We start from the raw sequence: 14344 nt of genomic DNA on the forward strand, positions 1-14344 counted from the left end.
AGGGTGGGCGGGGTTACGGGTGTGTTGGTTAGGGATTGGCACAGTGCTGCTTACTCACGCTGGCCGTTCTGAGGAGGTTGTTCAGTTTCTTGCAGTACTGCTGGCCGGTCCTGGCAGTGTTGCCCATGGAACTCACAGCCTCTGCCACCTGCGCCCAGGCCCAGTGCACGGCTGCAGTGGCAACCTCCTCCCCTCCCTGACAGGGTGGCCCGCCTTTCCTCCACTGCATCCAGTAGAATCTATAGTTCCACGTCTGTGAACCGCGGGTGCCACTCTTCTTGCGGCCATCTTGACGGCTGGGGCGGTGTGTGTGGGGAGTGAAGTGCTTAAAAGCAGCTGAAGCTTGTCAGCCTCTCGAGTTTCAATCCTGACTCTGGCGAATCAGACATCGCTTTTCATTGGAATCGGTTATCTTTCCCATGGTGCCAGTGCTAGCCCATTAACAGTTGAATTGTTCTGGGAATGGCACCAATTTTCCCGTTGTCGAATACCACCCATTCAGTCGCGGCATCAACGCTTAGTCTCTGAAACTGAGGATCCCACCGCTTTAGCTTTTAAGCTTCAGTTGAAGTTCTTGCACATGGAGTTTTCAGTCATTGTCCATGATATTCGCAGAGGTGGGTTTTCTGTGATCAAGTGAGGAGTTTTGGTTGGGAAGTAAGTCTGGGTTTCCCCACATATTGTAAAATGTTTACCTCACCTGACCCTCATCCATTTTGGGGGATTAAAATTGCCCTCTTTGTATTGATGTACATCTGGCTGGAATTCCCCAGTTGTCGGGATTCACTTTTCCTGCCAGCAGTGCACTCCCGACAGCGGGTTTCACGGCAGAGTGGGGTACAATCAACAGGGGATCCCCCCTCACCACCACTGCATAAGTATTGCCCGCGTTTACACTCCTCCCCCCTTCTCCATCAGTAGCTACTCCCCTCTGCCATGCCTGCAAATTCCCTCCTCATTTCCTGTTCTCCACCTCCCACCACACATACATAGAACCACTCCCATGGGGCTACGACGAGGGCCCACCCTGGCACTACCCCATGGCACTTGTTGGCACTGCAAGGGTGGCAATCACACGCTTAAGTGATGGAATGCATTAGTGCTTGGAATGCACTTACCTCTTTGATGTGGTCAATGTTTGTAAACATTGGGGTTTCACCACTTCGAAACACTGATCCACGAAGAGAGATGAATGAATCAAGGCTGCAGCTGGTTTGTGGAAGCTGTCAATCTCAGCCCACTACTGGAAAGTTATGAATGGTTTGCAGCTAATGGATTTGCGGTGTTGAAACACAGGTCACAGCTGTTCTCCTTTGAGGAATGGACACGTGGAGCCTCCAGGTAAGTGTTACAGGTGTAATTTCATTCACCCACGCTGTCTGGACCGCTCTCTAGCTTCCACACAGGGGTCTCCTTTATGTGGAGGGGAGGGGGGGGGGGGGGGGGAGAAAGAAGTCTGTGGAGGGGGATCTTTTAGTCACAGGGGTCCCTGGAGGGTCTCCCTACTGCAGGTATCCTTGGGGAGTGGGGGTGTCTGCCCTTACAGGGGTCTCTGAGGGGGTCTCCTTATTGCAGAGTCCCTGGGGGGTCTCCCTATTCCAAGGGTCACGGGGGGGGGGGGGGTGGGGGGGGTGTCTCCCTATTACAGGGGTCTCTCTATTGCAGATATCCCTGGGGGGATCTCTCTATTGCAGATGTCCCTGGGGAGGCGTCTCCATAATATAGGGGTCCCTGGGGGAGTGGTCTCCCTCTTTAGGGGGTGCAGGTCAGGTCATCCCATACTTGGGAGAAGGAGGGCACCCAGGCAATCCAGGGTGTCTGGCTGCAGGACTTCACTATTGGGCCTTCCGCTCAAGATGGCAGCTTGATGGTATTCCTCACCATGCATAAATTTGCATGGCAAAGGATACTAATTGCATCCCGATTTGTGCTCCCAGGGTGATCATAAATCAGTTGCAATTCTCCTTTGACGGAAGAATCTCCCAAACGGAGAATTCACCCCACAATGTTTGGCCTCAATTACTTTCTGTGGTAGCAAATCCCACATGGAGACCACTCTCTGGTGAAGAAATTATTCCTCATCTCGGTCCTAACGGTCTACCCTGTATCCTTAGACTGTGACCCATGATTCTGGACTCTCCCACCATCTGGAACATTTTTCTTTCATCGACCTCGTCTAGTCTTGTCAGAATTTTACAGGTTTTATGAGATCACCCCCCCCCCCCCCCCCCCCCCCCCCCCAGCCCTCCTCATTCTTCTGAACTCCAGCGAATACAATCCTAACTGACTCAATCTCTCTCCATACGTCAGTCCTGCCATCCCAGGAATCAGTCTGGTAAACCTTCTCCGCAATCCCTCTGGAGCAAGAACATCCTTCCTCAGATAAGGAGACCAAAACTGCACACAATATTCCAGGTGTGGCATCACCAAGGCCATGTACAATTGCAGCAAGAAATCCCTGCTCATGCACTCGAATCCTCTCGTTATGAGGGACAGCATACTATTTGCCTTCTTTACCGCCTGCTGCACCTGCATGCTTACCTTCAACAACTGATGTATGAGGACACCCAGGTATCGTTGAACATTCCCCTCTCCTAATTTATGACCATTCAGAAAAATATCTGCTGTCCTGTTTTTGCCACCGAAGTGGATAACCTCACATTTATCCAAATTATATTGCATCTGCCAATCATTTGCCCACTCACTCAACTGACGAAAATCACACTGAAGGATCTCTGCCTCCTCCTAACAGCTCGCCTTCCCACCCAGTTTTGTGTTCTCTGCAAATTTGGAGATATTGGGTGCGATTCTCCCAAAAACGTTCAAAGTTAATTTGTGGTGGGTTTTTCAGAGAGTTTCCTGCCGGCTCTGCCGGTGGATTCCCCACCGTTATTAAATGACACTTAGTCACATTTTTGGGCCCTGGGGAATTTCTCACTGGTTTAGCCCACATTTAGAATTTTTTTTAACACTGGGGAGCTGAACTCCAAGATCGGGTCACCATTTTGAAAGGGTGTCCCAGTCTCTAAGTGAGCTTGCACCCTCACTCATGGGCAATGTCACCTGCTACACACATGGACACTAACCCCCCCCCCCCCCCCGCCCCCAAGTGAGGATACCTTGCTATGGGGTCCCTGGGGGTCCCCCCTCTTCAGCCCCCCCCTAAGCATCCTTACAGCACCCCCTCCTTTCTAGGACCCCCACCCACCACATCTCCCCGAGGCCACTACTTACCTGCCCTACACTCATCACCCTTCAAACCCCCCCTCCACCTGCATTTCATGGGCATGTCCCCCCTCGCCCCTGGCAATGCCACCCTGGCACCCAGGCTCCTGCTAACTTGGCAGTGCCATCCGGCATCTGGGCAGTGCCAGGGTGGCAGTGCCAAGGTGTCTGCTGGGCAGTGCCAAGGTGCCCGCCTTCGAGAGGGAGTGCCGGGGTACCACCCTGCACTTGCCTTGACCACCCTGGGGTCTCCGATAGCCCGGGAGAACCCCCTTGGTGCCGTCCTGCCTGGTCCACGTTTGTTTGGACCAGCACTGATCGGCGCCTGGCTGCAGCCTCCCTGGGGAGGCTGAACAATCGATGGAGGCCGGAAGATCCCACACAGTTAGGTTGTAAGTCAGTTTACGACTTACTTCCACGTGAGTCATTCGGTCCTGCCCATTTGTGGCGGGGTTCCGACGTTTCGCGGGACTTCAGAGAATCCCGGAAGGCACGGAGCCTGTCGGGAGGCTTGCTGCAAGCCTCTCCTGGCATTCTCCGGCCATGTTGTGCTCAAGCAAGAGCCCAACGCTGCCGGAGAATCATTTCCATTATATTTCATTCCCTCATCTAAATCATATATATATATATAGTGAATAGCTGGAGTCCCAGCAGCGATCCCTCTGGTACCCCACTAGTCACTGTCTGCCATCCCCGTTTATTTCTACTCTTTATCTCCTGTCTGCCAACCAGTTTTCTATCCATCTGAATACAGCACCCACTCTAATCTAATCTTTTATGGGGACTTTGTCAAAAGCCTTCTGAAAGTCAAAATAAACCACATCAACTGGCTCCCCCTCATCAACTCTATTAGTTACATCCTTAAAGAATTCCAGTAGATTTGTCAAGAATGATTTCCCCTTCATAACTCCATGCTGACTGTGTCCGATCCTGCCACTGTTTTTCAAGTGCTCTGCTATAGAATCTTTGAAAATGGATTCTAAAATTTTCCCCACAACCGGCGTCAGACTTATTGGTCTATAATTCCCTGGTTTCTCTCTACTCCCCCCCCCTTTTTTTAAATAGTGGGGTTGGATTAGCTATCCTCCAATCTGTAAGAACTGTTCCAGAGTCTATAAAATCTTGGAAGGTGACCACCAATGCATCCATTATTTCTTGGGCCACCTCCTTAAGTGCTTTGGGATGTAGATTATCAGGTCCTGGGGATTTATTGGCCATCAATCCTGTCAGTTTCCAAAACAATATTTCTCAGTTTTGCTGAATTTGGTGCATTTGAGTGCGATGGTGAGAGTTTGGTGACCGAGCGAGTATAAGGCTTCATTTTTATCTAAAGTTTAGTCTTTCTTTTATTTAGTTAATTAACTTAAAAGTTGCTGTTTGGTTAGAAGAAGGTGAGTTTTCAATAAGCTTTAAACAGGCTTCGACTTGTAGGCACTTGCAGCTGGAGCTTGTTAATTAGTTAATTGGATTAGGCCAGTTTTCTGAGGCTAGATTCACAGTATACAAGTGATCCCCTACAGTGCAGACTTTGTTTGCACTGAGTGCTGAATTTGGTGCATTTGAGTGCGATAGTGAGAGTTTGGTGACCGAGGGAGTGCTGAATTTGGTGCATTTGAGTGCTATAGTGAGAGTTTGGTGACTGAGGGAGTGCTGAATTTGGTGCATTTGAGTGCGATAGTGAGAGTTTGGTGACTGAGGGAGTGCTGAATTTGGTGCATTTGAGTGCGATAGTGAGAGTTTGGTGACCGAGGGAGTGCTGAATTTGGTGCATTTGAGTGCTATAGTGAGAGTTTGGTGACTGAGGGAGTTAGGTGAGGAGGGAGTAAGGTGCTCCTTTCATTTTGTTTCCTACATTTCCGCAAAGAGCGAGAAGGGAGCCAGGAGTTTACAGAAAGTGTAGCTGACTGGGAGCAGGGTCGGAGGGCGGAGATCTAGTTAGTCCACAGGGCAGCTATATTCTGTCAGGTAAGAGGGGATGGAGGCTAGGCCAGTTACATGCTCCTCCTGTAGGATGTGGGTGGTGAGGGATACCACCGGTGCCCCCACTGACTATACCTGCGGGAAGTGCACCCAACTTCAGCTCCTCAAAGACCGTGTTAGGGAACTGGAGCTGAAGCTGGATGAACTTCGGATCATCCGGGAGGCAGAGGGGGTGATTGAGAAGAGTTACAAGGAGGTAACCACACCCAAGGTACAGGACAAGAATAGCTGGGTTACAGTCAGGGGGAAAAAAACAAACAGGCAGAAAGTGCAGGGATCCCTCGTGGCCGTTCCCCTTCAAAACAAGTATACCGTTTTGGATGCTGTTGGGGGGGATGACCTACCGGGGGAAGGCCCTAGCGGCCAGGTCTCTGGCACTGAGTCTGGCTCTGGGGCTCAGAAGGGAAGGGGGGAGAATAGAAAAGCAATAGTTGTAGGAGATTCAATGGTTAGGGGAATAGATAGGAGATTCTGTGGTCGCGAGCGAGACCCCCGGAAGGTATGTTGCCTCCCGGGTGCCAGGGCCAGGGATGTCTCGGATCGTGTCTTCAGGATCCTTAAGGGGGAGGGGGAGCAGCCAGAAGTCGTGGTGCACATTGGTACCAACGACATAGGTAGGAAAAGGGGTGTGGAGGTAATAAACACGTTTAGGGAGTTAGGCTGGAAGTTAAAAGCCAGGACAGACAGAGTTGTCATCTCTGGTTTGTTGCCGGTGCCACGTGATAGCGAGGCTAGGAATAGGGAGAGAGTGCAGTTGAACACGTGGCTGCAGGAATGGTGTAGGAGGGAGGGCTTCAGGTATTTGGATAATTGGAGCGCATTCTGGGGAAGGTGGGACCTGTACAAGCAGGAGGGTTGCATCTGAACCAGAGGGGCATCAATATCCTGGGAGGGAGGTTTTCTAGTACTCTTCGGGAGGGTTTAAACTAATTTGGCAGGGGAATGGGAACCGGATTTGTAGTCCAGCAACTAAGGTAGCCGATATTCAGGACGCCAAAGCGTGTAATGAGGCAGTGGGGAAGGGAACACTGACAAAGGAGAGTACTTGCAGGCACGGAGATGGGTTGAAGTGTGTATAATTCAACGCAAGAAGCATCAGGAATAAGGTGGGTGAACTTAAGGCATGGATCGGTACTTGGGACTACGATGTGGTGGCCATCACGGAAACTTGGATAGAAGAGGGGCAGAAATGGTTGTTGGAGGTCCCTGGTTATAGATGTTTCAATAAGATTAGGGAGGGTGGGAAAAGAGGTGGGGCGTGACATTGTTAATTAGAGATAGTATAACAGCTGCAGAAAGGCAGTTCGAGGAGTATCACCCTATTGAGGTAGTATGGGTTGAAGTCAGAAATAGGAAAGGAGCAGTCACCTTGTTAGGAGTTTTCTATCGGCCCCCCAATAGTAGCAGAGATGTGGAGGAACAGATTGGGAAACAGATTTTGGAAAGGTGCAGAAGTCATAGGGTAGTAGTCATGGGCGACTTTAACTTCCCAAATATTGAGTGGAAACTCTTTAGATCGATGGAGGTGGTGTTTGTGCACTGTGTCCAGGAAGCTTTTCTAACACAGTATGTAGATTGTCCGACCAGAGGAGGGGCAATATTGGATTTAGTACTGGGTAATGAGCCAGGGCAAGTGATAGATTTGTTAGTGGGGGAGCATTTTGGAGAGAGTGACCACAATTCTGTGACTTTCACTTTAGTAATGGAGAGGGATAGGTACGTGCAACAGGGCAAGGTTTACAATTGGGGGAAGGGTAAATACGATGTTGTCAGACAAGAATTGAAGTGCATAAGTTGGGAACATAGGCTGGCAGGGAAGGACACAAGTGAAATGTGGAACTTGTTCAAGGAACAGGTGCTACGTGTCCTTGATATGTATGTCCCTGTCAGGCAGGGAAGAGATGGTCGAGTGAGGGAACCATGGTTGACAAGAGAGGTTGAATGTCTTGTTAAGAGGAAAAAGGTGACTTATGTAAGGCTGAGGAAACAAGGTTCAGACAGGGCATTGGAGGGATACAAGATAGCCACGAGGGAACTGAAGAAAGGGATTAGGAGAGCTAAGAGAGGGCATGAACAATCTTTGGCGGGTAGGATCAAGGAAACCCCAAGGCCTTTTACACATATGTGAGAAATATGAGAATGACTAGAGCGAGGGTAGGTCCGATCATGGACAGTAGCGGGAGATTGTGTATTGAGTCTGAAGAGATAGGAGAGGTCTTGAACGAGTACTTTTCTTCTGTATTTACAAATGAGAGGGGCGATATTGTTGGAGAGGACAGTGTGAAACAGATTGGTAAGCTCGAGGAAATACTTGTTAGGAAGGAAGATGTGTTGGGCATTTTGAAAAACTTGAGGATAGACAAGTCCCCCGGGCCTGACGGGATATATCCAAGGATTCTATGGGAAGCAAGAGATGAAATTGCAGAGCCGTTGGCAATGATCTTTTCGTCCTCACTGTCAACAGGGGTGGTACCAGGGGATTGGAGAGTGGCGAATGTCGTGCCCCTGTTCAAAAAAGGGACTAGGGATAACCCTGGGAATTACAGGCCAGTTAGTCTAACTTCGGTGGTAGGCAAAGTAATGGAAAGGGTACTGAAGGATAGGATTTCTGAGCATCTGGAAAGACACTGCTTGATTAGGGATAGTCAGCACGGATTTGTGAGGGGTAGGTCTTGCCTTACAAATCTTATTGAATTCTTTGAGGAGGTGACCAAGCATGTGGATGAAGGTAAAGCAGTGGATGTAGTGTACATGGATTTTAGTAAGGCATTTCATAAAGTTCCCCATGGTAGGCTTCTGCAGAAAGTAAGGAGGCATGGGGTAGTGGGAAATTTGGCCAGTTGGATAATGAACTGGCTAACCGATAGAAGTCAGAGAGTGGTGGTGGATGGCAAATATTCAGCCTGGAGCCCAGTTACCAGTGGCGTACCGCAGGGATCAGTTCTGGGTCCTCTGCTGTTTGTGATTTTCATTAATGACTTGGATGAGGGAGTTGAAGGGTGGGTCAGTAAATTTGCAGACGATACGAAGATTGGTGGAGTCGTGGATAGTAAGGAGGGCTGTTGTCGGCTGCAAAGAGACATAGATAGGATGCAGAGCTGGGCTGAGAAGTGGCAGATGGAGTTTAACCCTGAAAAGTGTGAGGTTGTCCATTTTGGAAGGACAAATATGAATGCGGAATACAGGGTTAACGGTAGGGTTCTTGGCAATGTGGAGGAGCAGAGAGATCTTGGGGTCTATGTTCATATATCTTTGAAAGTTGCCACTCAAGTGGATAGAGCTGTGAAGAAGGCCTATGGTGTGCTCGCGTTCATTAACAGAGGGATTGAATTTAAGAGCTGTGAGGTGATGATGCAGCTGTACAAAACTTTGGTAAGGCCACATTTGGAATATTGTGTACAGTTTTGGTCGCCTCATTTTAGGAAGGATGTGGAAGCTTTGGAAAAGGTGCAAAGAAGATTTACCAGGATGTTGCCTGGAATGGAAGTAGGTCTTACGAGGAAAGGTTGAGGGTGCTAGGCCTTTTCTCATTAGAACGGAGAAGGATGAGGGGCGACTTGATAGAGGTTTATAAGATGATCAGGGGAATAGATAGAGTAGACAGTCAGAGACTTTTTCCCCGGGTGGAACAAACCATTACAAGGGGACATAAATTTAAGGTGAAAGGTGGAAGATATAGGAGGGATATCAGAGGTAGGTTCTTTACCCAGAGAGTAGTGGGGGCTTGGAATGCACTGCCTGTGGAAGTAGTTGAGTCGGGAACATTAGGGACCTTCAAGCAGCTATTGGATAGGTACATGGATTAATTTGTAGATTTATTTGTTCTCAAGGGCAGCACGGTAGCATTGTGGATAGCACAATTGCTTCACAGCTCCAGGGTCCCAGGTTCGATTCCGGCTTGGGTCACTGTCTGTGCGGAGTCTGCACGTCCTCCCTGTGTCTGCGTGGGTTTCCTCCGGGTGCTCCGGTTTCCTCCCACAGTCCAAAGATGTGCGGGTTAGGTGAATTGGCCAATGATAAATTGCCCTTAATGTCCAAATTGCCCTTGGTGTTGGGTGGAGGTGTTGAGTTTGGGTAGGGTGCTCTTTCCAAGAGCCGGTGCAGACTCAAAGGGCCGAATGGCCTCCTTCTGCACTGTAAATTCAATGATAATCTATGATTAATCTAGGACAAAGGTTCGGCACAACATCGTGGGCCGAAGGGCCTGTTCTGTGCTGTATTTTCTATGTTCTATGTTCAACTGATACTGATCTTCTTCAGCTCCTCCCTCTTACTAAACCCTGCCTACCCCCAATATGTCTGGTATCTTATTTGTATCCTCCTTTGTGAAGACAGAACCAAAGTATGTATTTAGGTGGTCAGCAATTTTTTGTTCCCCATTATAAATTCCCCATTTTCTGACATTTGTCTTCACCGATCTTTTTCTCTTCAGATACCTATAGAAACTTTTACAGTCAATTTTTATGTTCCAGCAAGCTTACTCTCGACTCTATTTTCCCCTTCTTAATCAAGGCTTTTCACAGTAACTTCATTGCAGTGTTAATGTAAGCTTACTTGTGACAATAAAGATTATTAGTTTAAAAATCCCTTGGTCCTCCTTTATTGAATTTTAAACTGGTCCCAATTCTCAGGTCCGTTGCTTTTTTTGGCCAATTTGTATGCTTCTTTCTTGGATCTAATACTATCTCTAACTTCCTTTGTAAGCCATAGTTTGGCCACCGTTCCTATTTTACTTTTGCACCAGACAGGAATAAACAATTGTTGCAATTCACCATGACAACTGGATCCTTCTCCCCAATACCCCAACTTACCCGATAGGGGGTCCTCAACCCACCGACTTCATCCTATCTCATAAAAATAGGCCTGAACCCTGGCAGTGCCAATCTGGCACCTGAGCAACTTGGCACTGCCAGACAAGCACCCTGGAATTGCCAGAGTGGCACTGCCAGAGTGCCTGGATAGTGCCAAGGTGATCAGGTGGCAGCAAGAGTGCCAGGCTACCATCCTGACCAGAACACAACCACCCGGGGCCCTCCAATGGCCTGGGAGACCCTGGGAGAACCCCCCCCTCCCCACTGTTGAGATCTACCATACGGATTTAGTAGCACTTGCGAACACTAAAACTCAGTAGAAATTTGAGTTAACACTTCTCAGGTGCAAATAAGAATTGTTTTATTTGTCTCTATTGATTACAATTGAGAATCATTTAAAGTCTTATTCTCTAATAAGTCCAGCTAGCAAAGGACTCAAGAGAAGCAATTTTGTAGACAATTCAACTTTCAAATAATACAGAAATGATCTTCTTGCTTACGGCAAAATAGCTTGCATTTACTTCAAGAGTCAGAGTTGGAAAGTGAAAGTATAAAAGGTAGAGAGACTGCGAGTAAGTTAGATCGAAGTATAGATGATTCATGAAGTAAAAAAAAAATGGCCGTACGATATACCACGGTTATACTAAATCATATCAGACTTTCGCCATCTAGCTATACCCCGATGTAATCCTAATTGGTTTGGGTTAGAATCAAATAAGTTTAATTCGATGCTCAGCCGTCTGTCATTAATAGGCAACATTAACTTAAATGCATTCTTGTATGAGCTTTGGAATGCGATTCGGCTTCCTTATCGCATACAGCTTGAACCAGTTTCTTGCTGACTTGCTTGTTAGGACAATGGTCTCTATGCTGTTGCCATGGAGCTTGCCTTGTCCTTGGGTTATTTTATCTTGTTAGCTGCATATGAATGTCGTTTTTAATCTATAATGCTGTGTTCTGTTGAAGCTATGTTTTGAAATGCTGAATGTGTGTTTTGAAATGACCTGAGGTTATGAGTGAGTTTTTTTAAATGGTCAATAGACCAATGCTAAATAGCTATCTTTTAACTATCACTTTTACCTATTAGATGTATTAGAAAACAGCAGGCTTCTACACCCACCCAAAGTGCCATCACACCAGGTCCATGTTCGTGTGGACCAGTGGTAAACGGCATCATTGAGAGGTCTGGTAGGCATGGGTGTTCAATCATGGGTGATGGAGAATCCGGTGCAGCCATATTTAAGTGAGGCTAACTGCTCACTTAAATATGCAATGGGCAGGATCCAGATTTTCATATTTAAGTGAGCAGTTAACTTAAATATATAAATCTGGATTCCGCCCAGTGAGGGCAAGATCCAGATCGCGACGTCTTGTGAGATCTTGTTAAATCTCGTGAGGCGTCCCGAGCATCGTAAATCTTGTGAGGCCTCCCGTGAGATTTAACAGCATCGTTATGTTCCGAGCCGGGTGTAACAAGGCCGTTCGATTGGGCTCATATCATTTCATGCACTTTACTCAGGCCCGTCCAGTATTTCATTATTGGAGGTAACATTATCAGAAGGGCTAACGGGCAGAGAGTGGATGCAGCTCCTTTTATGCTACCATTGCCGAACAAATTGCTAACATCAGTTCCCACAAGGATTTCATTTGTACGGCTCAAACCAAATTAACTTTTTAATTAATTATGTTTGGAGCTAAACCACCTTATATTTTAAAATGTTTTAAGTTTTAGCTAGCTTCGGTAGCCAGTGAAATTCGGAGATTTGAAAACATACCTCGTATGTGTAACAATGTCTGTTAATGCACCACCTTCCAGAAACTCCATAACTACCCACAACTCATCTCCAACCAAGTAACTGTTGTACATGTCCACCACATTTTCATGGTGGTAATCACGCATAATGACAACCTGTATGTTGAAAAAAAAGCACAAAATCAGAAAATCATTGATCTCTGAAACAAATTAACCATGTAGTCAGCTTACATTTTAAAGTTGTATAATTGTGGGGTTTTGTGATTCCGCAGTGGTAATGCGCATATTACCACACAACATCCAGAATGCAGAAGATAGTGGTACGCTAAAGAGGACACTGGAGAGCCCAAAAGCTGCAATTTTCCAACTTAACATTGAGTAACAAAAGTCTTTATTCTGCACTTGTGCAGTCACAAAAAGCCTCGAGTGCCGAGTTCCATTAAAAATGAAAGAGGGTACAAATAACATGAATTTGGGATATTTTGCTCTGCACCATCAGAACAGGCAGGGATGTCCTATGCCCCCCACCCCCCTGTTGTTTGCGCTTGCGATTGAGATGTTGGCCATCACATTGAGGAGTTAGGAGGTGTGGAAAGGGGGCTGTTGAGCATAGGGTATCTTTGTATGCGGACGACTTGCTGTTGTATGTATCGGAACCGAGCGTGTCATGGGGGACAAATTGGAGCTGCTTTGAGTCTTTTTCGGGACATAAGCTAAATTTAGATAAAGCTGAATATTTGTGGTGTCTCGGCCAGGGGTGGGGGCAGGGGTGGGAGGGCTACCATTCCGTAGAGTGGGGACTTGCTTGAGAAATCTGGGGGAGCAGGTGGCACGGGGATGTGGGAGGAGGGGGGGGGGGGCTCCGTAGGTAGAACATTACTAGTCTGATGGGGAGGGTGAAAGCGGATCTGACAAGCTGGGATGGTCTCCCTCCGTCGCTAACAGGTCAGGTACAGGTAATTAAAATGGAGGTTGAAAAGATGATTACCTCGTTTACATGGGGGTGGGGGTGGTGCTGCCGAGACGACAGCAGTCAGGGGGATTGGGTCTTCCGAATTTACTATATTATCATTGGGCGGCGAACGCAGAGAAGGTGAGGAGCTGGGTTAGAGGGGGAGGGGGGTGGGGGACTCCCAGTGGGTTAGAATGGAGGAGAGTCTGTGTAGGGAGTCGGGGCTGAGGGCATTAGCAACAGCGTCGTTCCCGATGGCCCCAGGGAAATACTCAGGGAGTCCGGTAGTAGTAGCGACGTTGAAAATCTGGAGGCAGTTACCCTATCACTTTAGGCTGGGGGCGGGGTCAAGGGAAATGCCGATTCGGGGGAATCCCAGATTTGAGCCAGGGAAGTGGGATGGGAGTTTTCGGAGATGGGAGGAGAAGGGAGTCAGGGCATTAAAGGATTTGTTTCTAGGGGGCCGGCTTGCGGGATTGAAGGAGCTGATGGCGAAATATGGGCTGGGGCAGGGGGAAATGTTTAGGTATTTGCAGGTCCGAGATTTCGCTAAGAAGGAGATACAGAGCTTTCCGGTGGCGCCGGCCCCCACACAGTTGGAAGAGATGCTGGCGACAGGGGGAATGGAGAAGGGGGTGGTGTCAGTGATTTATGGGGCGCTTCTGGGAGAGGAGAAGGCACCGCTGGAGGGGATTAAGACAAAGTGGGAGGAAGAGTTGGGAAAGGGCATATAGGAGGGGTTGTGGTGTGAGGTGCTCAGGAGGGTGAATGCTTAAACTTTGCGTGCGAGGTTGGGGCTGATACAGCTGAAAGTGGTGTATGGGGCACACGTCACAAAGGTGAGGGTGAGCCAACTCTTTGAGGGGGTAGAGGATGTTTGTGAATATTGCGGGCGGAGTCCCGCAAACCACGTTCACATGTTTTTGTCCTGTCCAAAGTTGGAGGGATATTGGAGGGAGGTGTTCAGTGTAATTTTGAAGGTGGTACATGTGAGGCTTGAGCACGGTCCTCTGGAGGCCATATTCGGGGTATTGGAATGGCTGGGATTGGGTGCAGAGGCAGATGTTTTAGCCTTCGCCTCGCTGATTGCCCGAAGGTGGATCCTGTTGGGGTGGAGGTCAATTTCTCCACCCTGTGCCCTGGCGTGACGGGGGTATCTGTTGGCGTTTTTAACACTCGAGAAGGTGAAGTTTGAGTTGAGGGGAAGATGGAAGGGTTCTACAATTCATGGGCTTTGTTTAATTTGCACTTTCAAGAATCGGATGACATCAAACATTACAGGGGGGTTGGACAGTGTATGCTGTTTATGACTATGTATGGGTGGATGGTGGATTCCTGATTCATTTTCTTTGATGTTTGTATTTAAAATGTTGAGGGTTGTTTGGGGGTTGGTGGGAGGGAGGAATTGTTGGCCAGGGGGTTGACATTGTATTTGTTACCGTTGATTGTTTGTTGGTGGGTGTAAATTTAGGTGAAAATGTGAAAAAGGAGAATAAAAATATTTTTTTTTAAATGAAAGAAGGAGCACACCCGATCATTTCTCAAAGCATATAGCAGACAGCCAATTAGTCATGTGTGTCCTTCAGAAAATATTATAAATGAGAACAAAAGTAGCAAGGCAGA

The 14344-nt window shown here is 47.9% G+C and overlaps 1 protein-coding gene across 13 annotated transcripts in view; it reads right to left on the minus strand.

Annotated features, from left to right (window-relative positions):
• The window catches only part of pak5 (p21 protein (Cdc42/Rac)-activated kinase 5), a 458196-nt gene that overhangs the window by 50887 nt on the left and 392965 nt on the right, over nucleotides 1–14344 (minus strand). For all 13 annotated transcript variants that reach the window (XM_072506274.1, XM_072506265.1, XM_072506242.1 and 10 more), the window contains one exon: nucleotides 11792–11925. In XM_072506274.1, the coding sequence (XP_072362375.1) occupies nucleotides 11792–11925 (134 nt within the window). The remainder of the gene's footprint in view (nucleotides 1–11791; nucleotides 11926–14344) is intronic.

This window comes from Scyliorhinus torazame, chromosome 1 (genome assembly GCF_047496885.1).
Source record: "Scyliorhinus torazame isolate Kashiwa2021f chromosome 1, sScyTor2.1, whole genome shotgun sequence".
NCBI lineage: Eukaryota > Metazoa > Chordata > Chondrichthyes > Carcharhiniformes > Scyliorhinidae > Scyliorhinus > Scyliorhinus torazame.